This window comes from Coturnix japonica, chromosome 18, assembly GCF_001577835.2.
Source record: "Coturnix japonica isolate 7356 chromosome 18, Coturnix japonica 2.1, whole genome shotgun sequence".
Taxonomy (NCBI): domain Eukaryota; kingdom Metazoa; phylum Chordata; class Aves; order Galliformes; family Phasianidae; genus Coturnix; species Coturnix japonica.
This window is the reverse complement of record NC_029533.1, coordinates 2,261,615-2,288,452: the sequence shown is the minus strand read 5'-3', so window position 1 is coordinate 2,288,452 and position 26,838 is coordinate 2,261,615. Positions and strand designations below refer to the sequence as shown.

Here is a 26,838-nt window from a genome sequence, read left to right as displayed (position 1 = left end):
GTTGGTGTTTTCCCATAATAAATCGGTGTAAAGTGCTCTCTAAGATAAGTTTTAATTAAATTCTTGTCTAGAAGTGGAAGGGTGATTTATTATGCCAGAAGATGAATGCAATCACTCTTAGTAATACAAGTGCCACTGTTTTACTATCCCCTTTGGGGTGTATTTTTTTTTTTTTTTTAAACTTGGTTATAAACCAATGAGTTTAGTATTTTCTCATTCACTCTGTTATGAAGGTTGAGTTTAGAAGCAGTGGAAGCTGGATGCCGTGCCTCTGACTCCTGAAGAGATGGGGTGCAGCACTCCGAAACAACAGTCCTGTGTGTCTGTTAGTCTGCCTGGGGATTACGGGCTCTGCTGTGATTTCACAGCTGCTCAGAGGGATGAGGCTTCATCACAGGTTCGTGGTGGCTTAGAAGCAGCTGAAAGGAGCTGTGGGGAGAGCCAGGTGCTGGTGTGGGGAGGCAAAGCCAAAGCTTTGCTTCTTGTAAGCCTTGCGCTTGCAGACAGCTCATTTAACAGCCATCCCGTGAATCCATCACGAGGCTAAGTCATGTTTATAACAATATTAGATACATTATTATCATAATATTCAGCTGCTGATGGATTTTAATACTTAGAGGAAAGTTTTGATGAGCACCAAGTCATCTTCAGCATCGTTTTATGATTAAATCCTAATATTCTTATGTAGGCACGGTTCTGGAAAGCAGTGCTTTGCATGTACATCCTTGCTGACGGGTCCCTGCCGTGTCATTTACTTTTTCATCTCAAGTAACACTACTCAGCAGTAATCCCAGTATTTTCAGTCAGCAACGGTTATTTATTTGTCACTTAACTTTGGATAAACAGGAGGCTTTGTAGGAATTGGGGAGATAAGGACATTTGGATTCTTTAATGCATACCTTTAATTTGAGGACTGGAACGCAGTTTCAAGCCAAACGTTTTTTAACTGCTTTGTTTAATGACTGTATTAATTTTTGATTGTAAGTTTTGAGGTCATAAGCAAGAAATTTAATAAGTTCTGGCTTTTAGAGTACAAGAAGTTTTTCCTTTTGTATCATTTCTTGCCAAATGCAAGTTTTGCATGACCTATTATTTAGGTGATTACAGTATTAGGACTGAAACTTGGGTAACTTTAAAGATGTGATTTGCAGTGCTATGCTGAAGCTATAATTTCGGATGACAAAACTGATCTGGATTTCTGTTAATCCACTGGAATTTGGATGTCTTTAAGTGTCGCTAACTCTGTGTGGTGATGTGATTGTACCTACTGCCTGAGGTGGGCATATCCCATGGAAGCAGCATAGCAAATGCTTGTGCATCGAGGTTCCTGAATGCACCAGGTGTTGTTTACATATCCCTGTATCAGGTCTTGTGCTCTGCTTAAGTAACTTCTTTAATTTGATGTAAAATGCATCTCAACTTGCAGTTTTCCTTACTGTTTTCTTCTGTGTTAGACTTTGCAATGGTATGTGTGTTATACAGTGCATTACAATCCTCTATCAATCCATGCAGCACAGAGTACAGTGCTTTTATTCTCACTTCGTCTAATTATATGCTGATGGGCCTGGGTTTCTCATTTCATCCCTGACTGTTCTGCCTCTCATCTTTGCCTTAGTTAGGCATTAACAGTGCTTTGTTCTTGGAGCTACTTTGATTCAAAAAAGAAGTAAGAAGTGAATCTGCACTGGGCTTCTTACAGGACTTGCACACCTTACCACTAGTGGTGTGCATAAGGGAGATGGTTTCTTGTTGATGCCTTGAACTGTGCTCTTGCTTGTGTTGCAGCTCTGGTGGTAAGCACGGCGTCTGCTGGCTTCGCCATGGCCCCTGTCCCATTTGACCTGCCTTGTTTCCTGCTCGCCTCTCTGGGAACCGGCCTGGCTTCCTGTGCTGCCAACTCCATCAATCAGGTCAGTGCCTTGGCCCCTCTATGAGCTGCTGTGTCCCAGCTTTGGGAATGCTGCCTGCTGGGAGTGAATGGCAGGGTGTGCTGTGCCTTCAGCTGCAGCCCCAACCCTGGGCTGTTAAAACTGACACCACGGAAGGGAGACGTGTCTGTGAATTAAAGTGGTGTTGCTAGGCACAGTGTGTTTATTCGGAATTAAATTGATGAGGTTTTAAGCCTCCCAATAACAATGTTTATCTTGATAATACCGTGCATGGATCACTGCAAATGACACAGGAAGAATGGTGTAATTGGAGTATCAGAATAGCCAGCAGGGCTCCAGTCTGATAGGCTTGGATGCTGCGTTGCATGACCTTGTGGGATCTGTCTGAAGGAAGGCTCAGAGCTGCCTGTTCATTGAGTGAGACATTAGTGGGGTTTGTGCTTGCGTTCAGAGAATTGAATTATAGCCTGAAATCAGGGTATCCCCTGTGTGCTTCACTGAAACACACTGAAAGTCTCAGCCTTGGGTAACCATGTCATGCTGCAGATGTAGCTGCCTGAGCTTGGCTTCCTCTCATGTGTGGCATCTCTCAGCTCTTCTGCAGCCCAGCTGGGAAGCAGAGTTGCTGTTACGTTCCTTTGAATCCCCAGAGGAGAACCAAACTGGCAAACTTGTGATGCAGAGTGGAGTTACAAAGCAGCCTGCAAAATGAATGTCTGTGACACCTTTCCTAGTGTGCGCTTTGTGGGTTCTGCAGTCACCTGGGTGCTTGAGTACTGGGGCTCCTCTGATGGAGCAGAGCACAGAGCTTTGCTGTGAGCTGCCTCCTGCAGATGCCCCTCGTTGATTAGTCTTATTGATGCTTAAACCTCATAACACCTTAGGTGCAGACACCTATGTGCTCTTTGGGGTTGCATTTATAATGCACCTCTTGTTCTGACTCAGATAAGTGCAGGTGGTTCTGCTTGTCAGAGTTAAGAATTAGGGAAGGCTGCCAGCCTTGTGCCTGTTTTGCCAAGCAAACAGAAGAGGTGATGCTTTTTTTTTAGTGCCCTGGAAATATTTAGTTTAAAACACTTAAGTACCCTTGAAAAAATGATTTTAAGACTGTCACACTGTGCTTTATGAAGGATGCATTCATGCATATGTTTCACACAGGGAGGTCTGGACAAGAAAGCTGTTGTAAGGTGAAGTGCTTTGATAGAATTTCAGAGATGCCTTTTCTCCTTTTCTGCAGGTTTTTTAATATTTAAAGATTTGTTTTGGGACCCATCAATCCTTTGAAATATTTACTGTTATATTTACTACTATATTTACTTTCCCTTTTGACTGAGATACTGCTGGACTCAAAAGGGAATTATTTCTTGTTCAGACACTCTTGTGTAATGTTTCATTCTTAAATTCAGTTGCATCTTCCTACAGACAATATTCATGCACCGAAAGCTGCTTTTCTTTCTCTTGGGTTTCCATGTATTGCCTGATGTTGTGTTTTGCCTTTTTAACCTCTTGCTTTTTGATCTCTTAAGATATCTGTACCAGGAAGCCGATATGGAGTTTAGGATGGGAAAGGAAAGGTAGAAGTGTGATAGTTTTGTGTCTGGGTCTATAATTTGCTGCTTACTCAGTGCCATCTCACTGTAGGGACAGCTGTGTGCCCTCTCAAAGTTTAAAACTCTTTTGCACAATTGGGGCTGAGTGTTTTAAATTTGCACCCTTGCCTCTTTTAGTCTCTTACTTTGCTATTTAGGCAGGCCTTCAAGGCAGCTACTCTTACTAAGGAAAACAGAGCAGAGTTGGTAACAAAGCGAAAGAAAACAGCTGCGGTTTATGACCTTGTCTATCAGTAGATCCTTTCAGTTGATGATTATGCCTTTCCTGATGTTGCTATTGGTGCTGTTTGTGTCTGAATGGGCCGGGGATTTAATTTTCAGTGAATACTGTAAGCTGGGATATGTCTTGACCTCTGGGAGGGAGCGCGTTTGACTTGGAACTTCCTTTTATTGCTACTTTGTTCTGTCCATTGCTCCCAGCTCACATCCCCTTCCCTGGCAGCTCATGACTCATGTTTCCCTCGCTGCTCCTTGCTGTCCCTCAAGGACCTTTTTCTATGATAACCGTCTTTCCGCTTCCCGCGTTGCTATAAATCTGTGCATCTTTAAGGGCAACTCGTCTTTCCCACCCCTCGTTTCCCTGATAAATCTGCATTCGCAATTTACGGTCCCCTAATATGCCGTGGGAAGGCAGCGCGTTGATTGTGTCAGATTCCTGCCCGTGATTTAGGACAGGATGTGAAGAACTTGATCCTGTGGAAATGCAATAGAGATTCCGTCATACTCATGGATGCGCAGTTACAAACTTCTGAATGTTCCTATTCTGGGGTTTGTTTTGACTTTTTTCTTTATCATTTTCCCCATCGGTGCAGTGTGGTGGGAGCCAGGGCTGCCCTGCAGGCTGAGCTGAAGTTGGATGCATGGGGGCTGCTGGGGGTAAAATAGTGGAGGTCTGGCTGGTGGAGTTCTCAACCAAGGGCATGCATTTATAAACAAGTTCCCTTTGCAACCCGTAACTTTTGGCTGTCGTTTCTGATGCAAGCAGAAGTAATACATTATTATGACAGTTGTATGATGCTGGGTAATTATTTAAGAAAACTACTTATTTATTTTACAAATGACAGGGGAAGAATTGTTTGAATTATCTTGGAAAATACAGATTAAAAAGTAGCTGAGCTTGGGCTTGCATTAGCAGGAAGCACAGTGTGTGATCTACATTAAAGTCACTTTAGAAGTTTCTTTACAACGTTACAAGAGGAGCACCCTGCAGTAAGTTGTATTGGGCAAGGGGCGAAAAGGGCTTGTAGAAGATGTAATGTGTTCTGATGATCTGGGTAAGTATCAGAGGATCCTTTGGTTATCCTGGATTGAGTGTTGGGTCTTGAGCACGGGGGCTTACGTGGGAGTTGATTCCTGCTGGAGGTGCTGAGGAAAAGATGGTGTTTTGTTTCTCTTGTCCTCTCCCAGCAGTTCTGCCTCTGCCTCACTTCTCCCCATCGCAATACTTCAGAGCTGTACGTCTCACCTCATCTAGCATCTTAGTGGCACGCTAATCCAGTGGTCCCCAGTTTTCTTCCACATCACGCAACACTGCGTTATATCCTTCAGCCCTTTGCTATTGTACTACAACATGTCACCACGTTTCAGTCCCACCTGCTCAAACTGCTTTCCTCTTCTTTCTTTCATGTAATGGCAATCTTTCTTTCCTAGTGTAGAAGCAACTGGAAATTATTTTGGACAGGTGTTCCCCATTGGTGTCCTTTCTTTTTGAAGGAGCTGCTATTTCATAGTGGTTTTAATTTAAAAAATAAAATACTAATTCGTTTACCAAGGAATAGCAGGAATAGCTTGAGATGCATTTTTCCATCTAACCCCACAAATTCAGCCTGGAAAATCCCATTGTAAGAGACCAGACTTTTTGATTGCAGTTATGGTAAGGAAATGGATTTATGCTCCAACTAGTAAACACTGCATGTTAATCAGACTAGAACAAGTAATTATTCTGAGCTTTTTACTTATTAATAAGTGCTTTCCTGACTCGTTCAGCATCCTTTGCTGGAGTAGACGTAGGAGAGGGTATTTCACATTATTGTTCCACAGAGAAGTGACAACAAAGAGTAATCAAGATGTTGTTTTTTTGATAGCCTGGTGAGCACTCACCTCATCCTGTGTGTTTCTGCGTGTTGTGCTCATGCTGTCATTGAAATGGAGTGGGAGAAAAGGATATGAAGTTAGCTGATAATCTGCTGCTGTTTCTTAGCTCTGGGTTGTTCTCTTTCTTTTTTTGATGGTTTTTGGAATCTGAGTCAAGTTTCGAGGAGTAGAGCCTTACATTTATATTGCGGAGAGAACATGTCACTTGAGAGACTTCTGAGATAGTAGCCTCTGATTTATGGGGAAAGAGATAAAACATGAAGAGATGTTTACAACACAATGCATGGCATTAAAATGTTAAAAGAATCGCACGCGCGTTTTATATGTCAAGTACATTCTTCTGTAACTGCAGCACGGTTAAAAAGTGGGAGAGAGCTGTAAAGATGAAAGCAGGATGTTTAAAATGGTTTGAATTTAGTAACTGAGAGATAAAATGATGTGGTTGGATTTGACTGATGGCACCTTGGAAAGGAAGCAGGCTGGGCTGTGTGTCTGAGCTGAAGCTGGAGAGCCAAAAACAAGAGCCTGGTAAATATGTTAATTGGAATGAGAGAACAAATGTGAGGATGGTTCACATCCCCATCCCTTCAGGGTCTGGTCTGATGGCTGCCTTGGGTTTGTGATGTCAGCCTCTCCTGACAGCTGTAATCCCATAGTGGTGCAGCATCAGTGGGTAGGAAGGATAAGATCAGTGTTTAAAGAAATGGGGAAACCAAGGATCTGAATTAGCTGCTAGCTCATGGACCATGGGTATCATCTTCTGTATTGACTGCCATGAACATTTGGGTGCTAGAGATGGGCACTAGACCAAAACTAAACTAGGGCAGCCTTCTTTCCTTGTCTTTAATCCACTTTCTATCTCTGTGCAGACAATGGGATAATTGTAGTCTTTGATATTTTGCTATTCTTCTTAGACCACTAACTTCTTAGACCACTACTCACAGAGCAGCTTAATGAATGCTGGGAAATTAATAAGCCTACTTAAATAAACAATTGCTGCCCTCTCTTCCAAAAGAAGTAAACTGAAGTGAGTGGTTCTAGTATATTTTTGTTGTAAAATCATGTGGTGATGGTTAAGGCACTTCCACTCTTCCTGAAAGCACTCTAACACTCTTTATTTTTGTCATCCTTCATGGTCATGTTGTACATTTCTCAAGTTCTTTGAGGGCGTATAGAGGAGAAGGTCCTGCTGGGGTATTCATAGTGGATATATTCAGGTATGTACAGTGCTGGCACAGAGGCTGGACCAGATCACCTATGGAAGTCCCTTCCCACCTCAGCCATCCTGGGGTTCTGCTGTACAAATACAGCTCCACTGTACGTAGGTGATGTCATGGATTGCTGTAGTTATCATCTGAATCCAGCATTGTTACAATTGTTCTTACAAAAGTGGGTTAATCAGCAGTGCTTGGAGCTCAGGGGAGAAACCAGGCAAACTAATCCATGTCCAATGAACAGTTCTTAACCTGATGGCCAAAGAGTAGTGACGTCTGTTGAAGTCCTAACGATGCTCTCTTAGTCCAGCGCTCAATCAGCAAACTGATGTTTGTTGTGTATTTGCAGTTTTCTGAGCTGATATTTAAGATCCATAATCTGGCTGAAAGGAGTAGGAAGAAGCAAGTTGGGGTGTGTTTTTTAACTTGGAATAAAATGTTATGAAAGAACTCATAGCGCAGGTTGTCAGGAATCCAACACCTTGTTCCTCTCTGAAGACAGATTGGCTGTGTTAGCTTGCTTGCCCAGTCGAAAGTGTAATTCATTTATAAAGGCAGAAAAACACCCACGAGGAACTGGTTATCCCAACACCTGTGCTGTCGAGAGGAGGAGGGCGGCTGGAGACATGCTGCCAGTTTCCAGGGTGAAGAGGAGCCTTCTGCTTATCAGCTCCACGTTTTGTTTCAGGGCTGTCGAGCAGTAACAATTATCATTTTATGTGCATGAGACACGGTGTCTGAAACAAGTTTTGAGTATTAACTCATCCCTTCTTTCTCCTGTTGCCCCCCTCCCCCCCAACCCCATCAAACAGCTTTCATTTGGCACCTGGGAGGTTTAGTGCAGTTGGGTCTGGCTGACCCTGTGAGTGCTGGGCTTTTCCACTTGTATCTTCTTTTATTTATGTGAGCTTTGTAAATATTCTTGATTCAAAGTTTCTCCATCTGAGAGATGTTTATTGCAAGATGTTTTTACTGTGGATGTAAGAATGTTTCATGTTGGGCTGTAAGACCCCCAAGTAAACTCTTTGCTTCCTGTGGCTGTAAGAAGGGATTTGAAGCGATGTGATGTTACTTGTTGTATTCCTTTCAGAGCTGTTGTGGTTTCTGAAGCAATCTACAGAGAAATCTCTTAAAAGGGCTGAAGCAACAGAAGAAAGTAAAGCAAGGTTTAAGCTAATCCCTATGGCAGGGGGGCTGGAACTTGATGATCCTTGAGGTCCCTTCCAACCCGAGCCATTCTATGATTCTAATGGAGAGAAAATGATGGTTAGACACTTGGATTACTGAAGAAAAGAAGAATAGCAGAAGGCTGACAATTCCCCAGGGCCTGTTCTCTTTATTTCCCTGTGAAGAAATTGAAGGCTAAGGAGAGAGCTGCAGTAGCTTATTCTATAGCCCCAAACCAGGTTTTCTTTGTTGTTGTGCCATCGTATCTAAACTTTTCCTATCGAACATGTGCTTTATTAGATGTCTGAGGGCAGGTAGCGAGAACTTGGATTTATGACAAAACTAGCCTTATTAATAAGCTGTCAATCAGACCCAAGCTAGAAGAAATGACCTTTAATAGATGCAGATTAACTCTGGTCAATGTTGGAGGTTTTTCCCCATTCTTTTCAATGTGTTGTCCGCTTTTTTCTTCAAAGCTTTGCAAATTCATTTTGCATCTTCCTCTAGCAGGTTATTACAAGGCCATTTCTGAGTAAGTACACTTGTTCTTAATGCCAGAGATGCGTTACATACAGCGTACTTGAAAAATCAGGTAGTTGCATGATTGGTTTAAAGAAATGTAGAAGGATCCTATAAAAGCTTTCCAAAGCTTTGAGTTTCCAAATCAAAGCATTTCGTGCCTGGCTATTAGCACCTTTCTCTTCCTGGTGTGTCCTGGATGAGCCCGTTTGCCGGCGCTCCCTTGTTTTAGCCTGAAGTCCATCAGCATCACCCCTCCCTGTTCATTTGGGATTAACACCTGATGCATCTCTGTCTCCCTCTGAAGTTCCCTTTGTTTTGACTGAGCAGATTGCCTGCAGCAGGCGGCCGGGCCTTTCATCTGTACACCCCCCCCATTCGCCCCCAGCGATCAAAAGATTGTCAGCAGTGGTTATTAAAACCTGGTGTCTGACTCGGGGTGCGGGGCTGGCCGTGCTGGAGGCAGCTGGGATGTAATTTACAGTATATAATAAATACAGGAGAAGTGCAACACTGGAAGTCTATCTTGAGCTCTAAAGCGAGCTGATATATGCTGCTTTGATATTTTAACTGCTAGACAGCCTTCATTAGTGGTCATTGAGGATCATAAGTTACGGCTCCGTCAGATGATTCATAATTGCAACAGTTAGATCGAGTTAGCGTGGAGGAATCCTTGATATCGAGTGGGAATGGCTCCGCTTGTGGAGATGTATTTCATGAGCAGTGGAAATGACGAGCACTAATGAGAACCAACCTTTGAAGGAACGATAAATTTTAAATGCAGAGATTATCTTTCCAAAGCATAAATTATTTGACCTAAAGCTGAAACTTGATAAAGGATCTTGGGAAAATGGTATAAATTAATGCATACCATTGTTGGAAGAAATTCTCTCTCCTCACATGCAGACTGAATGAGTGTGGCACGTGAAGAGGTTTAGGAAGAAACTGGAGAGGTGGCACTTGGAGCTGCATGGTGTATCCTGAGAGCCACAGAATCATTTGAGTTGGAAGGGACCCTTAAAGGTGGAATGAAGATAAATAGACAAGTGTTGTTTTTCACTGCTTTGCCTCCCTCTGTGTGTTAGTGTAGAGCTTCGGGTTATCAGGGAGGTGAAGTGAAAATGTTATGTTGGGGTTCTTTTCCATTTTATGTATATCAAAAAAAGGGGAACCACAAGGAGTGGGCTCAATGAAGGGGCTGCACATGCAAGGAAAGCAGCCCTTCTGTTTGCTTTCTCCTCAGCTGGATTTGCCCTTTCCTATGGCAGGCCTTGGTGATGCATGTGGTGCAAGAGTGGATGCAGGGGGAACTCCTGTCCCACCTGATTAGGGGAGCGTTGGGGTGATATCTGCAGAAGCCACTTCTGTGAACAAATGAATCCCTGATGTGTTGTGAGACCATGGGATGTTTGGCCTCATTAGCACCGTACTGAAACACTCTCTGAAAATACTGGAGGTGAGTGAGGTACGGGGGAAGGAAAGAATTTGCCAAATGATTAATAGTCAGGAGTACTTTGGTGGTGTGGGGTTCCCTTTAGATCCAATGCCAGCTATCCCCTGGAAACTCAGATTGCAGGCAGAACAAAGGGATTTCAAAGGGCTGAAATGATGGAATGTGGGGAGAGCACTAGACAAAAGGGAAAGCGTCGTACTTAACAAGATTTATCTGGCTTTTTGATCCATAGGGGCAATGCCTTTCTAAGCTGAGAGAGGGAAAAGGGAAAAATAACTCGTCAATATTGTCTGTATTAAATATGTTTTTGACATTTTCCAAATCAATAAGAGTCTCTTTAGTCATGAAACTATTAAGTTCTATAACCTGGTTAGATAATTATGGAAATGTCATCTTCTTTTCATGATTTAAATGGTGCATATTTGCCTTACTTACTGCCTGGAGCCAGGTTGCTGCCAGGCCCAGCAGTGGCAGTGCAGCCCTACAGCTGTATGGCTCATAAGGGTTAAGGCTGATTGTTTCCTGGTTCCCTGAGCCAGTCTGTAGGGAACAGCTCAGTGTAACGCTAACCCAGAGCATTCTGACAATCCCTTTCCTTTTGAATGACTTCAGGTTTTTTCCCTTGAAATTTCAATGGTTGAGAAATACTATGTGAATAATGGGAATTCAGGTTCTACTTTGTCTTCATACTGCTGCGTTTGATTTCTGTCTGGTGAAACAGAGTAAAAATCCCCTTTATTTAATATTGAGTGACCCCTGCTGCTGCTCACACCAAATTTTGTTCTGTGCATGTTGCACCATCCAACCTGCTTAGCCCTTGGCTGGAGGGAGAGGGGTAGGAATACAGGGCATGCTTTGCAATTAGCAGGTAGGGCTGCAGTGAGCACTCACTGCACCCACATTTGTATGGTCTGCAAGACTTTAATTTACCTGATGTGGCTCCTGACTCACATATGGATTTTGAAGCAAAGTTTTGAGCAAACTTGATTCTGCCAGAGCTCAGTAGTGGGTGGTTGTTGTTTCTCTTCAGGTGAGTGTTGTCCTCAGGGAACCATCTCTTCCTCTCTTGCAGTTGAGGATCTTGGCATGTGCTTCTTCCAGCACAGGGTGAAGAAGCAGTTGCTGTGGGTGTTCCCCATGGAAGTGGTTGAGTTTCAATAGGGGTTTGGTGTAAATCTAAGTCTACATAGGGCGTGCTTGGGTGAGTGTCTCTGCAACCCATGCAGTAAGTAGTATCAGAAAGACTGAAGGCTGTGTAGCGTGAAATGCTTAATTATTTCACCTCTTCTTTCCTTTCACGTTAGTTCTTTTTTTTGTTCGATTTATAGAAAGTTCAGCTTTCCTGGTAGCTTAATGCAGTGACCACGGTGACATAATTCTTTTGATTTTTCCTTCAAGCTCCATAGGTGGTTTGCTGCAAAAGCACCTCTAGGATTGTCAGGGTAGCAGGTCATGAGAGCCTGCTGAAGCTCTCTCCTTCACAGGGGAGGCATCAATAAATGCATTTGGTTCCATTTCTGAGAACTCCCTGTCATGTACAGTAGCAGTCATCCGCTCTTGTGGCATTTCTATTTCTGAAGGCCCCACAGCAGCTCTTGCAGGCAGCCTGCAGGTCAAGGTAGATGCAACTAACAGATGATCCTTTCCTTCATGTCTGTACTTAGCAAGTTCTCGGTGGTAGCACAGGATGTTGTTATTTTGTCTTTGCAGTGGTGTCTTTTGAGACCCCCGTGGTTTTGGAGCTTAAAATAATGATGCCCGACCTGCAAAGTTTGCAGTCTTGAGTCTTTCCTGCTGCAGAATAGGAACAAGCATATATCTGCCTTTAGGAAACAAAACCTCTTCTCTGAGTCATGAACTTCAGCATTTCAGGGGAGTGTAGAGGGAAGGTTGGAGATTATTGGCCTTTAGAAACCAAAGATGGTGGTGGTTGTCAGAGAGGTTCTAATCTGGAGCAGAAAGAAGCTGAGTGAAGCGTGTTAGAACCCAGAGCCCATCCATCTTCCTTTTGCATGTGGTGGTTCTGAACCTCAGAGGGGTGATGGAAGTATTGGGATTTGGCAAAGCTCTTGCTTGCTGGTCAAGCTATTTGCTACTAGGATTTGCTAGAAAGCAGCACATGCCACAAGAAGAAAGAGACATTGAGAGTTGATTGAAGCTGCTATAAGTTCTTATTCTTAGAATGCTTTTTAATTTCTCCCTGCTCACAAAGTTGGGCTGGAGATTGCTCTAGGCACCAGCCAGGGATGTTACTTGCTTCTTGGAAGCCTGCCTGCTCTATTCAAGAACTTTCCAATATGTCATCTGCCTAATTTATGATGGGAAGAGCTAACGTGGCATGTGCCATACTGATGTTGCCAACTCCTGGGGCGTCTGTCAGTTATCCTGAAAGATCTTTTCCACCCACGGTTGCTGGTGGTTGGATATCTTTTCTTTTGAGATCTCTCCTGCTTTACGTAGGTGCACATCTGACACGTTCCTTCCATCTCCGCTGCTCTGTGCTGAGAAGTGACCGTCCCCATTGCACCAAGACCATCAGCGGTATCCCCAGTGGGATTATAACACTGGTATGAATAGAAAGCTGCAGTAAATTCTTTTAAAACGTTTTTATTTGTAGTCTCGAATAGCCATTTACCACTAAGTGACTTTTTAAGAGGATTCTAAGCGTAAGCTGTTTAATGAAGGAGTAAACCACAGCTCTGGGCAGTAATCCATTTCTTCTGGGTTTTATGACATCTGTATGGAAACTGAAAGGAGAGGTTGGTTTTCAATACCAAAATCATTAGGTGCATCATTCAGATTAAAAAGCACAAGGCATGTTGAAAGCATCATTAAACTAGGATGAGAAATAAAATGGGACACGTGCTTGGAAATATAAAAGTCGTAGCAGCTTAATAATACAAGCTTTGACTTGAAACCAAACACGCTGGCAGATCTCTGAGGTTTTGGTATTCTCAGGTCACTGGAAAGGCTAACTCTGTCTGGATCTGTGTAGATTATGTAAATTTTTGAAGGAAAACAGACTTCTCGAAGATGAAAATCTGTCCCCATAATCTTCCTTTTAAGACTTGTTTCTTATTACAGTCAAGATTTATGCTGATGCTCCTAACAGAGACATGACAATCCGTTTTAACTTCAGAGAGCGTCGTAAAGGTGATGGCATTTGAAAGCGGAGTTGAGTAGATTCAGCTTCAAACTCGTTTTTATGTTCTGAAATTAGATGCTTTTTAAAATAATGATCTTTTACAAGGTGCATTAAGACTAAGAACGTCTTGTGTTTATTAAAGGGCAATAAAACCAAAATATTATCTTTGAAGGGCATCCTTTGTAAAAATGTTTGTCTGAAGTGGTCTTAGCGAGTAACAGAAGTTGGGATGAATTTAAGGTTTTTATTGTCAATTTTGGTAGCTTCTCAGCTGCCTGCCTGCTCCTCATCCCCATCTGGGACTGGGGTTTTCTCACGCTAAGGAACATTACCCATGAGCTAAGGGGAAGGAGCAGAACAATGTCTGGAAGGGACACGTACAGAGCATCATCTAGAAGAGTTTCACCTGGGGGAGCTTGGTGCTGCAATCTGTGCAGCTCACATTCCTTATCCTTGAGTAAAGCTTGCAGGGTGAGGGCTGCTCCTGGTGGAAACCATTCATGCCTCCTCTGTAAGGGGATGGCCAGCTTAACTCCCTCCTGACCTGGGTGTTTCTAAAGGTTTCTTTTGAAGTGGGGCCAAGAAGTGATGCAGATGTCTAGGAGCAGGGCAGCTTTTGTAGGCAGAGTTAAAATACTTTATTGGGAGTACTGCTGGAGTTAGAGAAAAAGGATAACCTATAAAACACAAACTTTCTTCAAGCCATCATGTAGCAGTGGTTGTGAAACTCATGTTAACTACAGACTAGTTGTCGTGGATTTATGCCAGGATTTTGTTAAGGGTAAATCAATGCTGTAATTGCTTTCCAATTCGGATTAAGGAAGTGGCGGTGAAGCAGAAGGTGATGAAGGTCGGTCAGAGTGGAGGAGGTGTTTAGGAGATGGTTGAACACTTGAAAGCAAGGATGAGGGCTCCCAGCAGAAGACCATTTGAAATGGGCAGCAGGAGGCAGCTCCACACCCAGTGCTCCATCACTGCAGGACTCTGTGCTGCAGTTCAGTTCAGTTGTAGAGGCTTTGCTGCTGCTCCTCATTTCTTTTGCATCCTCGGGATTTGCTTTTGTTTCTTTTCCATTCTCATTTTAGCGACAAACAGAACATTTAGACATACAACCAAACCATATGATTGTTAAACAAAACACTGCTGAAACTTAAAGAAGCTGCACAGTAAATGGCTTTCTTATCCCAAAATCCACCATTTGGTTTCAGTTGACCTCCAAAAACTGCTTTGCTTCTGCTGCTGTTGTTGCTAACCTTTTGTGCTCGGAGAGATGTAATCTTTCTTTTTGGGTCTGGATTTCATTGCATGTGCTTGCGTGGTGGTTTTTTTTTGCCTCATGTGCTGCAGGTTGTACATCTGCCATTTTCGTGGCTAAAAAACAAAGGCAAGGAAGGCTGATTTTAAGTATTTATCCCAAAGAGAGAAATAAAGGAAACAGCAATGCTCTTAACTGCTTTGGATTGAAATATGTTTATCGCAGATAGCTCTTTGCACTGCTAGGGAATGTGAAGAAGTAGCGCTTGGGGATGCTGATGGCAGATCTGCTCTGTTTCACTGGGATCTGGAGCAGAACTGTGAGTCCAAATGACTGCTTACATCCCAAGTAGGCTGTCTCCCTCTGTTCCGTTTAGTTTTCCCAGCTGCCTCCAGGAAGGTTCCTTCATTGGGGCCGTGGTTGCAGAGTATTTCCTTACCCTGTTCTCCCCATGGCAGTTCTTGTATGTCTGCTGGTTCTCTGCAGGTAACACATTTCCATGTCAAAGTTGTGGCTGCCCCATACATATAATCCCAGGCACCAGTCACTATCTACTTCTTCTGGCTTCAGATTTGCAGCCCCAGAGCAGAAGACATTGTTTTAATCTGTGCTTCCAGAGCTGCTTTATGAAATACCTTTATTATTTTTTAAATGCTGGTTAAGTGTGGCTGTACCTCTATATGTGACACTCGGCATATTTCAGAGCACCATTAATTGTGATAATGTAGCATACTGCCCTTCTTTGTGAAATTCAACTCTTTTTAACATCACCACCTTCAAAGACAATAAAAATTCCAGCCGGCGTTTATCTATTCCCATGTGAGGAGTTACTGCAGTGTATATTGTATCATTCCATGTGAAATTCTTCTCCTTAATAGTCTCATTTATACACAGTTGTCTGAGGTCAGTTTTCCATTTTGCAGTTGTCAAACAGCTGTCAAATTAAGAGACCAGATCCCAAAGTTCATTTACATTTTATGCCATTCTTTGAGTGCCTGTTTCGTATCTTAATATAACTAATGATTTATCTACCTATCTTGCTCTTCTTTCTGCACTTGTTTTCCACAGATGTTCACATCCTTTTGCTTTCCAAGAGCCGTCCTTAAAACAAAACTTCTGCACCATGCTGAGGCTGTTTTGTTTGAGGCTTCTCAAGGCAGACGTGGCTGCGTGTCTTCAGTGCAGGCAATGGGAATGAAAGCAGTTTAAATTCAGCCTGGGATCCTCATTTCAATTCCAAACTGCAAAACAAGGCAGCACAAAGCGTGTTGGTAGACATTAAAGCAGGGGAAACCTCAATTCCATTCGGTGATCGCTGGTTGTGGTTAATAATTGGCCTGGCTATTGATTTCCCCCCCACCCCGCCCCCTCCTTCAACTTTTGATTTTCCTTTCTTCAGTGGAAAACTGCAATTTAAGGGGGTTGTGTTCACAAGTCGTCTTTGTAGTAAAAAAAATGTATTCATTTTTCATCCTCCCGGAATATCAAAGGCAATCAAAGTAGTGAGAACACGGGGAATAAATTGAATGCTGTTTGTGGTTTTGTAGTACGATGATGCTTACGTAGCTGAGTTCCAAGTGTAAATTTATACAGTGAAGAGTTGGGGGTTGTTTTTCTTTTTCCTTTTTCCCCATCAGTGTAAGGATCAAAGGAATATCTCTATACATGCCATTGATGTCTTACTACAAAGTACTTAAATAGCCCGAGGTAACCATCTACTTTATAAAAATTCCTTACAGACAGGTAGGACCCTTGGGTGTTAAATGTATACTTTTGAGTTGGGTGTATTTTCAGGGAAGGAAGGCGAGGGAGATACTATTACAGGCCCAGCAGTTCTCCCGAACACTGAGCTTTCAAAGGCTCTTTAAGAAGTAGCCTTAAATTATGGTCACTGGGGGAAGTTTGTCTGGGTCCACTGTGCCAGAAAACGTCTCTGTGCCATTTCAACGTCATTCACTAACCAGTTCAAGAAGTGTAACTTAATTAACCCTTTGCAGGTTTTAGAGGGGAAAAAAACCCAATCTGGTTTATACATATATATCCGTGCCCTCTTTTATGTTTGGGAAAGGGAAGTTTAAAGACTATTGACTCCTTTTGTGTGAGTCGCCTCAAGACCTTTCGTTTTGCTCTGTATGGGGAAACAATATCCCCACTATTTGCTGCATTTCATAGGCAATTATTAGTCTTTTCAGTTGATGGGATCCGCATTGGGATTGTAATAAAACACAAGTCAATGTGAAATTGGATGCAGACTAGGAGAGCAGATAAAAACCAAGTGAAAATTAATGACAGATGTAAAAGTTATTGGTAATAACGTAGTCATCTTTTTTACAGTCTTTTTCCAAACCGTTTTTTCTATATTTCAGCAGATGTCATCTGAAATCTTCAGAGTAAATCATCTCTTTGATTTGGATTATGAGCTTGAATTCTGAAAGTAGCTTAATTGTGATGGCTTCTGACTTATTTACCCATCAGTTTCTCCATTTGAGGGCGTTATGCAGCGCACAGATTCCAGACTGCTGAACTGTTCCAAGATTAGGGTGGCAGTGTGCATGTCCAGAAGCCTATTCCTAAGGCTTGAGCTGCCCCTGGGTCTACAGGACATCCCTGAGCTGAGGATCTGCCCTTGTTGCAGGTGGGAATGGGATACAGTGGGGCTTCACTCAGTGTTCCTGAAGGAGAATTTGGGAAAGCTGAGTGCTTGCTCAGGGATGGGTATGGACAGCACTGCTAAAAGCAATGGAGAAAAGCCTTCCTTGCTTGTTTTAAACCAAAGCAAGCTGTTTGTATGGCATTCTTACACAAGAGTGGCCATCTGAGGTCAGGCCATCAAGGGAACACAAGGGTTCTCTACAAAAGGATTCTTGCTAGAAAACTGTTCCTTTTATCTGTTTTGTGCCTGATCACTTCATCTGCTGATTTCCAGTGTTAGCACTGGGCAGAGGCAATGACCAGTCATTTCCCTGTTGCTTTTCCACTTTGCTCATTTTATAGACTTCTCTCACTATCCTTTTTTTTTCTAGGCTGAGTAAAGCTGCTCCTTGTGGCACTTCAGTGTGGAAACTGCTCTGTGCTTCTGGCTGCCTCTGTGCTTTTTTTAGCCAGGTTTGGGAGCTTCTTTAGAAAGAAGACTCAGCCTACATTGTGCACTGAGGGTATAGGTAGCAGTGCACATAGAGGGCAGCATCCCTTCTTCAGCAGGCATGTGCACGTACCTGCATGCACACACACTGCTGGTGGGTAGAACTGGGAACAGCAAATTTGATTAGTCGAGTCCTTAATATAATTAAAATTAGATGAGAGCTCTTGGGACAGTAATCAATCCCAGCAATCAGCTCTCTCCGGTACACTGTCTTGAGCTTTTATTTACTTTCCTTTTAAAAACAATTCCTGAATAAGGGCTGACTTTCATTGAGCTGTCTATTACCCCCATGCAGTGTCATTTCTGAGGTAAGGTGGCTCACTCTGTAGCCATACTTGCAACTACTGCATGGGATGTCACCACAGCTGTGTCACCCAGCCAGGCCAGGAGTGCTTGCATTGCACCAGCATGCTGCCCTGTTCTTGTCAACCTGCTGGACAGGTTGCTTGGTAAGGGCTCTGTTTTCAACCTTTCCAATAATTGTTTTTTCATGTGGGTCCCAGCTGGGCAGGTTGGGAACCTCCTTTGGAGGACATTGAATTCTATGCGCATTGCACTGCAGTTTAGGAAGGCTGTGCAAGCCTGTTGTCTTTTGCATTAGGAACTGTGCAGTTTAAAGTTAAGCGGGAGCTGCACACGTAGCTACCCCACATTCCTGATGTAGCAACGTTACTCAGAGCTCTGATCTGCAGGGACCTCTGGAGCTTAGAAATGCAGCATAGCTACATCCTGCTGTGCTGATGTACCCACAACGCATCATTTGTTTGCTGTGGTTGATTACTGAAATTAAAGCTAGTAGCAAGGCAGGGATGTTTTCCCCTGTGATCTGTATATAGTTTGGCCCTGGATATACATAATACAAACAAGATGCTGATAAAGTTTTTATTTATTTATTTATTTATTTGCACAGATCATAAAAATAACAGAACAATTTATATTAAAAAGGTATAAATTAGAGTATTTATAAGTTACTTTTATGGCATATTAGGTGGAATTATTTTAATGCAAATGGTTTATTTCAAGGGAACTGTGAAATTGATGAATAAATCTACTCTGTTCCAGTGCTAAACATTGAAATGTAATCTTCTGGAGTCCTGCTTCCCCCCCAGCCAATGTCCTTGTGCTTGCAGTAGGATGTAGGTGCTACTAATGCGTGTAACAGGTGCATGTAATTTGACTGCTGAACTAGTCAAAATACCTTTAATCAGTTCATATTAAGTCAAACCATATGGGGCCGTGGCTACTTTTCCTGCGCTGCCCAGGCAGCCGCCAGCGGAGCCTTTGTGGCTCAGGATCCTGCAGCACCCAGCAGCAGGATGTGGGAAATGCCCAGTTGCTGGATTTTAATCTTTCCCCCTCCAAAGTAACAGCTGCAGGTGGTACAAGTGCACAGGGGTCAGCCTGGGAGATTGCAGGGCAGTGTGCTTGTCCCTGTGCCTGAAAGAGTAGGGAATGTCTGTGGGGCTTAGGAGCATTTAAGATGCTTCTACAGCAGAGTGGGTTGGAGAACTACCCCCAGTGTGGATGCAGGGAGCAGGGCTGGTGGGCAGTTTTCTGCACCATGTCTTCTGTGATGTCTGAAAACAGATGCAGTGAAAACGGAGCAGAGATTTGGAAATGCTCAGCTTACAACGTTTTCCTGCTTTGGCCAACCCAAACCATGTTTGAAAACACGTAGCAACTAGAGAGCAGCTTCACTGCTGTCCGAGGAAATGGTTTTATCTGTGTGAACTGCCAGTTCCTTTCACATTCTGGAATAACAGTTTTACCAAAGAGCACTTGAATGAGGACTGAGGAAGCTTTGCTGGAGGACTGGTGCAGCATCCGGCAACACCGACATCACAGCTGACCCATGAGCATCCCTCTGTGTCTCCTCCTTAGGGATATCCACTTCAGCTTGATGGTGAGTGTTTGATTTGTTTCAGACTCAGGGCAGAGCTTGGTGTGTGCACCCCCTCAGTGCCACACATTGCTCTCATAGGATAGCATGGGGGTACAGCATCCTGCCCCCAAACTCCAAAGCCAACTTTGGAAGCCTTTACTTGCCTTGTAATAAAGCAATTTGGAGTGTTACGCTTTTCCCTTTGAAGCTTAATTTCAAGTTGATCAGCTGTACCGGTGGCCTACATTTCCACAGAGCACAGCTTCAGAAATCAGATGATAAATTGACTCCTGAGACATTGGTAGGATTTGTGTTTTTTTGTAAGCTAACCTTAATTAACATCCAGCTACATCTGTGGAGTCTGCTCGGCAGTGGCTCACAGGGAGCTGTATGTGTGTGTGGGGGGTGAGCATCCCTTTGATAAATACTTGAAATAGCCCTGGTACGGAGCATACCATTAAATCCCCAAATACTCTCTGAGTAATTTTCAAGGCAAATTCTGTGTGGTATGTTTGGTTTTGTTTTGTTTTTTTAACCTGTTTCTTAAAGTAAATAGTGTCAAATCATTCATTGAACGACCAGTTTGTTCATTCTTCTAACACAGTGTGAGGAACAAACGCTGACTGTTGTTATTTAAAGTGGTTTTTTAAAGAGAACTGACTTGGGGAAGTTAGGAGGAAACCTATTAGATGGCACTTTGGGGCTAGGAGAAACCAAACAGACCCTGAAATGCCAGATATTTTTGATGTAAGTAGTGTAAGGCATAGAAATCTAATGAAAGCTTTGCTAAATGAATCTGTACAGACTTATGTGACACATGAGGTCCCATAGGTGAGTCCTCCTCACCACCGCTGCTTTCCCAGCCTATGCGATGTGCAATGCAGACACAGGGACCAGTTTGGCTTTTCCCTATTCCCCCCATTCTTCCCCCGCTCAGCATTCCTGCAAAAACATTGTTTCTCTAAGTTAGCCATGTGTTAACCTCAGAAATGTTAGTTTTATGGCTAGCGTTGCCCTCATAAAACAAAAATGAATGGATAACGCTTTAAAGAAGCCTGCGTAGGAAAAGGAGTTTGAAATAACATTCTGTTCTGACTTTCCCCGACTAATTTAAACTACTGTTATATTTTTGGTTAAAGGTTAATGTTCCCTTAATTGGCCTTTTAGCTGTACAGCTGGGTTGGTGGTGGGGCTGCGCTGTGCTGTGTGCCCTTGGAGTGCATGTTCGTGGTCCTCTCAGGGGATGCTCTATGCTGTGCTCTATGCTGTGCTGATCATCTCCCTGTGCCTCCAGCAGTAGAGTTTCACTGCTCCATGGCTTTCTATCTACAAACAGAGGAGTATTTGGGGGACTGGGTTAGTTTACCTGGGCAGGTAAATTCTGGCCATCAGCTGTGGTTTAGGGGTAGGAGGGAGTTAACGAGCTCTTTTGATGAGAAAAATACAAATGTTAATAAAATAGAGAAAGCATTTATTTGACTATTTCATCGAATCACCAATGTTGGGAAAGGCCTCCCAAGTCACCCAGTCCGGCCATCCACCCACCACCAATATTTCCCACTAACCCACGTCCCTTGGTACAACATCTAAATGGTTCTCAAACACCTCTAGGGATGGTGACTCTACCACCTCCCTGGGCAGCTGTGCTGTTGCATCTCTCTCTTTTTAAGAGTCTTTTCCTTGCATCCAACTGGAATCTCCCATGGTGAAACTAGAGGTGATGATAGTGCTTAGAAAACAGTGGATTTCTTGCTCTTACGGGACTTTTGCTGTAACTTTGTCATGCCCAGAATAACTTGTTGCTGAATTGTTCAAGGGGATGGAAAACTTGAGGAAACTCTGTGCTAATTGTTAGAAATGGAGCTTTTAATTGTATTTAAAAAAGAAAAGCACTTTGTGATGTGTGTTTTTATGCCTGCTGAAAGCCAGGCTCCTTGGTTTGAGTATCCAAGCAGTTCTGCTTTATCTCATGAATTTACTATTTGTTTTACACACGCACACCCCCTTTGCATTTATTATCTGAAGAATGATACATTTAATGTTGACAATGTGGGGTCCTGTAAAATAAACACTTCTCTTTAATGCAGTTATTGACTGAGGGCAGCAAATGGAAGAGCTGCTCGGAAACCTTTCCAGCCCTATTATTTGAGCATGGACGTCTCCCTTTGCATATAAGCTCCTTTGTGCACATGCAGGGATGCTCCCATTGCAGCAGGCACCGTGCTGCAGCCCCACATGCGTGCTCTGCCCACACCATGGCATGTCTGGCAGTGGTGCTTTGTTACCAATGCACTACTGTGTAGCGTCTGCTTTTCCTACCGTGCCAGAACAGCTTGCACGAAGCCACATGAAAGTTCTCTCCTCCTTCCCACGAGTGTTCTTAATTTATCCCGAAGTCGCGTTTCTAATGGCGGGCTCAAACTTCGGCGCTGTGTGTGGGTTTTAAATTATGGCAGCAAAACCGCAAAGACAAAAAAGCCCACAGCCCAGAGTTTGCAGTTCCTCCATGTAAATCTGCCCGGCTTCCCCCCTTTCTGCTATGGAGAACGTTAAAAGGATTCTGTCAAAATAACTTAGGATCAAGATCTAGATTGTGGAGAGTGGTGGAGTGAGGAATGATTTTTCGAGTGCTTTGGAAGTCGTGGTTAATAGGGATGTTATGGGACGCTGCTCCTGCTTGTGCTGCCTTTTCCAGCACTGCCTTTGCCCTGCACAGCCCCAGTGCAGAGCTGCTCCGTGCCCTCCAGTGCTGCACTGCAGCCTCCGTGCATAGAGGTGGTTGGTTTCAACCTTTAGTACAAGACAGCAGCAGCATCACGTGGCATTTCCAACATTATATTGCACCAGCATGCATTGCATGTAAGTTATATTCTTAAAACTGTGTTATTTTTAATTTATAGAAGCACCCATCCTCACATATGGTAACATTTTCTCATTTTTCTTAAGTTTTGACTGTTATATTAAACAGGATATTATGCATTACGTAGCAGTCTGTACTTTCTTGGGAGCCAGCTATTTAGGTGGGATTTCTGCGCCAGCTTTGGTTAACTTTGAGCGCTGTTAGAGTGTGGTTTGCAGTCTGCTGGGAGGGAATAAAGCTGCAAAAGCTTCAATAATTGGCAGCTGCATACAAGACGAAGTGCACGACTTAAAATTAACACCACCGATTATCAGCTTGTGAGGAGAAAGGTCTGTTTGCTGGTTCATTATAAAGTCTACTTTTCTTAGAGAGAAAAAGTGTTTTGTTGCATAAAGGATGCACCTCAGGGTTTGTGGTGTAGCTGCCGTGTGCTCACTGGGGTTGTAGTTATTCAGGTAGCAGCTGGGTCACCCCTTCATGTTTTTGTATGATGCTGGTTGTGCAGGACTGAAGGCTGCTTTGTTTGTATCTTTATTAAGCTCTATTCTAATATCAGTCTATTTTATTGATTCCTTAGGAGTTTTAATTTTCAAATATTTAGGGGTCCAGTCGTTGAAGAGCAGATGAGGAACTGTAAATGGTTGAAGGGGGATCCGTCCCTGTGGATCTGTTTGTTTGTATGTGCTGGGGGTGAATTCCTGCCGTGGCCCATCCTGGTTTCTCTGTGTGGTTCATAAATGGGGGGAGCATGGAACGGCTTCATTCTTATTTCAGATCATGGAGTAGTTTGAGTTGGAAGGGACCCGTAGAGGTCCAAATCCTCTGCACTGAACATTGCAGCTCGGTCAGATTGTTCAGAGCCTGGTCCAGTTTAAGGATGCCTTCAAAACAGATTTATCTCCTTAACTACTTAGCAGTTTGAAGTAGCCATTACAGTGGGTTTGTTTCTTTCCTCTCTTTTCACCTATTGCCTGATGTCTCAGGGCTGGCCTCTGGTGTTCTCCCTTTGAGCAGGTTAGTGCCAGGGGAGTTGATGAAAGTTGTTAAGAATTGATGTTTTAACCTAAAGTGTGCTGGAGAGCACAGAAAATGAGGATCACAGCATCACAGTTGTGGTTTTTGACCCCAGATGTGTTCTCCTCCTCCACTACAACTCACCTCTGCGCCGTCTCAGCTCTGAGTGCTTTAACCACGGCTGCTCTGCCTTTGTCCTCCAGCTGCTCTCCTGCTCTGCCCTAACGAGGGTTTATTGGCCCCTTCCCGCTGTAATTCAGGGATGACATTCAGTGGAGGCATTCGAGTAATTCAGCTATTCAACAATATTTGTTAATCGCCGAAATCTGGCTCTTTTACAATCAATCCTCTTATCCTTTGCTTTCTGCTGGATTGATGGAGCTGTTACTTCGGGACCTGAATCTCGGAACTTATCTCCTGTGCAAGACAGGTGATTGATTTGGGGCATTAGGCATTCTCTGAGCTGCTATAAACATTTGCCTTTTCTTGTGCCTCCTTTGGAGAGACCCCAAAGCCTTTCCAAACAGGTTTGTTGCCTCAAAAGTAACCAAAACATCTCTGTTTTGACGTCATGTTTTTAAAGGCGGCCACTTTGCTTCACGGTGTGGTGTTTTCCCTACGTGCACACAACTCATCGTATTCACAGGAGAGAGAACTACGTGTGCATCGAGGAGAAAAATAGGTCCCGTGTGTCAGAGCTGTCAGGGATGTTTTCTTCCACTACGTTGCTTTGCTTTCCTTCTACCTCCAGCAACTTTTTGCACCTCGTTATCCACTGCCTGTCAAATGTCACCATTTCTGATGCCTCCTTCTCAAGGCTGCAGCGGTGCCGCGAAGCTTTCGGGCAGATCTCTCAGCACTTGGTGTGCTGCTCTGAGAAACATGCACTGCAGTTCAGAGTTTCAGCTTGAATTGTAAGGAGAGAAGTGGGTAATGTAAGCAAGAGCGGCATTATTTTTTAAGTTGGTCTTTTCCTTTTCTGTAATTATACACCTTCCCTGTGTCTGCTTGACACCTAATGTACATGGCAGAGCTTCTCTTCCCTTTCCCCTTTGTTTAAAAATGTGACACACAAAAATCTGAGCTATAAATAAAAATCATCTTCCCCAGAATGTTTTAAAAGCTATTTCAAACACGAATATAAATAAAAACCGAGCTGGTGTTTATTCAGCATCTTTGCCCTCATAAGAACATTAGGGGTCTTTCCAGATAGTAATGTATTTATGTAGGCAGGCGGGAGATAACTTGGAAAAGAAATATTTGGCTTGCTCAGGATTGAGATTCAGTAGGAAAAAATGGAGCTTGACAGACAAAGAGAAATGCCTCCCTGTGTGGGGGGGTCCAGTGAGCACAGTTTGTAATGCAGTGTTTCCAGTCTGTTTTTTAACTAAAGGTGAACTGGAGTAAGGGGAAGTTTTGCATCTGTTGTCAGTCTTCCATGTTTTGCCTAATGCTTGCATTAATCTGGCTGACACAACTTTTTGTGTTTTTTTTCCCTCTTGCTTCCCTTGCTTTGCTTTTTCTTTGTTTTGCTTTCTCTTGCTTTCCTTTGGGAAAACACGTAGCAGGGCTGGTTTAAAACACGAGTAGCTCTGTTGCCAGTGTTAGTTCCATAGCTTTGCTTGTTCTCTGCCTTTCCTGGAGGCTGACCTTGATCAGCACAGCGGAGCAGCTCCTTTTACACATCCTTTTGTCTGTTTTTTGCCAGTTTGAAGACAGAGTTTGGGAGGTGTTTGGTTGCCCTGTAAGCTCTGCTGTCCTTCGGCTGCAGCTGTGATTGCTGATGGAGAGGAACCACTGCGTGTGCAGTGAGATCCGCTGTTGGACTGGTGAGGAATTGTGCTCAGTGAGGAGATACCACAAAAAACCATGGTGGAGCTGTAGCATGGCTTGGGTTGTAAGGGAGCTGAAAGCCCACAAGCTCCAGCCGTGCCATGGGCTGATTGCTGTGCGCCAAATTAGCTCCTTAATGGTGTTATGCACATTGTTTGGGCTCTAAATTTTTGGGGATGGTGCACCAGCTATTGTTTGCTAAAGATCTCCTGAATTTGGAGCACTATTAGTATGACTCAACCCTGCTTTTTACATTTGTTTTGACAGTGAGCTTTAACACTCACTCCCTGGTGTCCCACCCCTTCCCAAAGTGGGGCTGTAACGTCTGGTGAGCACTCATTGCACAGCACTGCCAGTGTCCATTCTTACAAATAACTTGCTGCTGGGTGAATGGCACCCAGTCATTGCTGGGCTTCAGTGAGTCGCTGATGTCGGTGTGGCTTTCCGTTGTGTGGGCAGTCAGGATTTGTGGATGAGGTGCAGTAAGCAGAACAAGCAGCAGAAAGTGTGCTCTAGGCAGCAAGGTGGCCAAAGGGAATCGAGCTAACAGCAAAATCAATGCAATTTCTAACCCTTAATTACTGCCTGGGAGGGTAAGGGGTCACCCCCTCTGTTACAGCACTAATTGATACAGAGCAAGGCTGCATTAACGTTTTGCAAGCAAGCTGGATTACAGCAAAGTAAATCTAAGAGGAGATTTGATGGAAACGCATCAGTTTCATAGAAATGGTTGGGTGATGGATTTGGGGCTGTGTGTGTTTGGGATGCTCTGCACGCAGCCTCCATGTCTGCCCATCCCTAAGCCACCGAGTCCACTCAGTATGCGTGGACACTCAAAGCTTGTGTAAGAAATGAGATAACACAAATGCAGCTAAATCTAATGTCCCCATCCAAGTGGTGGGAGGTGGTCTCAGCCAGCTCTCTCCAACAGAACGCTTTTGGGTTTTAATTTATGCATCTCAGAGTAAAGCCTCCAGCAGAGTCACTCGGCAGCACTCTCCCTTTGGTCTGTTTTGCTGCTGCACCCTTTGCTCTCAGGACGTGGCTTAAGAAATTCTAGGGAGAATGCGTGGGGGTTCTTGTACTTTGCTCTTGTGCTAATGGATCTGGGAAAAATAGAAGCAATTGAAGGAAGAGAAGTGATCAAGCAACGAGCAAAACTTTTAACTGGGAAGAAAATCACCACAGCTCTTTCATTTAAACAGTGATTAAAAGCTGGGAGCAATTTCATTGCAAGATTTGGGTCCTTGCAATTTATAAAGCCTCTTTAGAGCAACATTAGAGTTTTTGTTTCCTGCCGTTGAATCGTTCATCATGTAGCTTTAGATTAGTTAAATCAATATCTGAAATCCTATATCGCCGTGTAATTTAATTAGAATGATAAATAATTGGATCTAAATTATCATTCATTATCGGTGCATTAAAGTATATGCACACACGAAGGAAAAAATTAACCGCACTTGTGAAATGCTGGCGATCTTTAAAGTAAACCAACCCCATCCTGTTTAGAAAGAGCTCTGGGAATTCAATTAGCTAACGGGGTAATTTTGCTCTGTCTCTTCTCTGTCAGCAGCTCACAGCGTTTTACGAAGGGGGAAAAAAAAATATATGTGAAAATCTCCTGTTCCTGTTAACATCTGCCACTTAACGCTTCGCATGTTCTGCTGCCTTATAAATAATGGATTCTATCTGCGTGTTTTTATTTCCCTGCAGCAGTTGGACGTGGTGGGCTCTGCTAGGGAGGTGGTTTCCAGGTTTGTA

General features: G+C 43.5%; 1 protein-coding gene across 2 annotated transcripts in view; it reads left to right on the top strand.

The window, feature by feature from the left end:
* Positions 1 to 26,838, top strand: part of LOC107322098 (protoheme IX farnesyltransferase, mitochondrial) — an 88,722-nt gene that overhangs the window by 8,757 nt on the left and 53,127 nt on the right. For both annotated transcript variants that reach the window (XM_015879736.1, XM_032448310.1), the window contains exon 4: positions 1,786 to 1,910. In XM_015879736.1, coding sequence (XP_015735222.1) covers positions 1,786 to 1,910 — 125 coding nt within the window. The remainder of the gene's footprint in view (positions 1 to 1,785; positions 1,911 to 26,838) is intronic.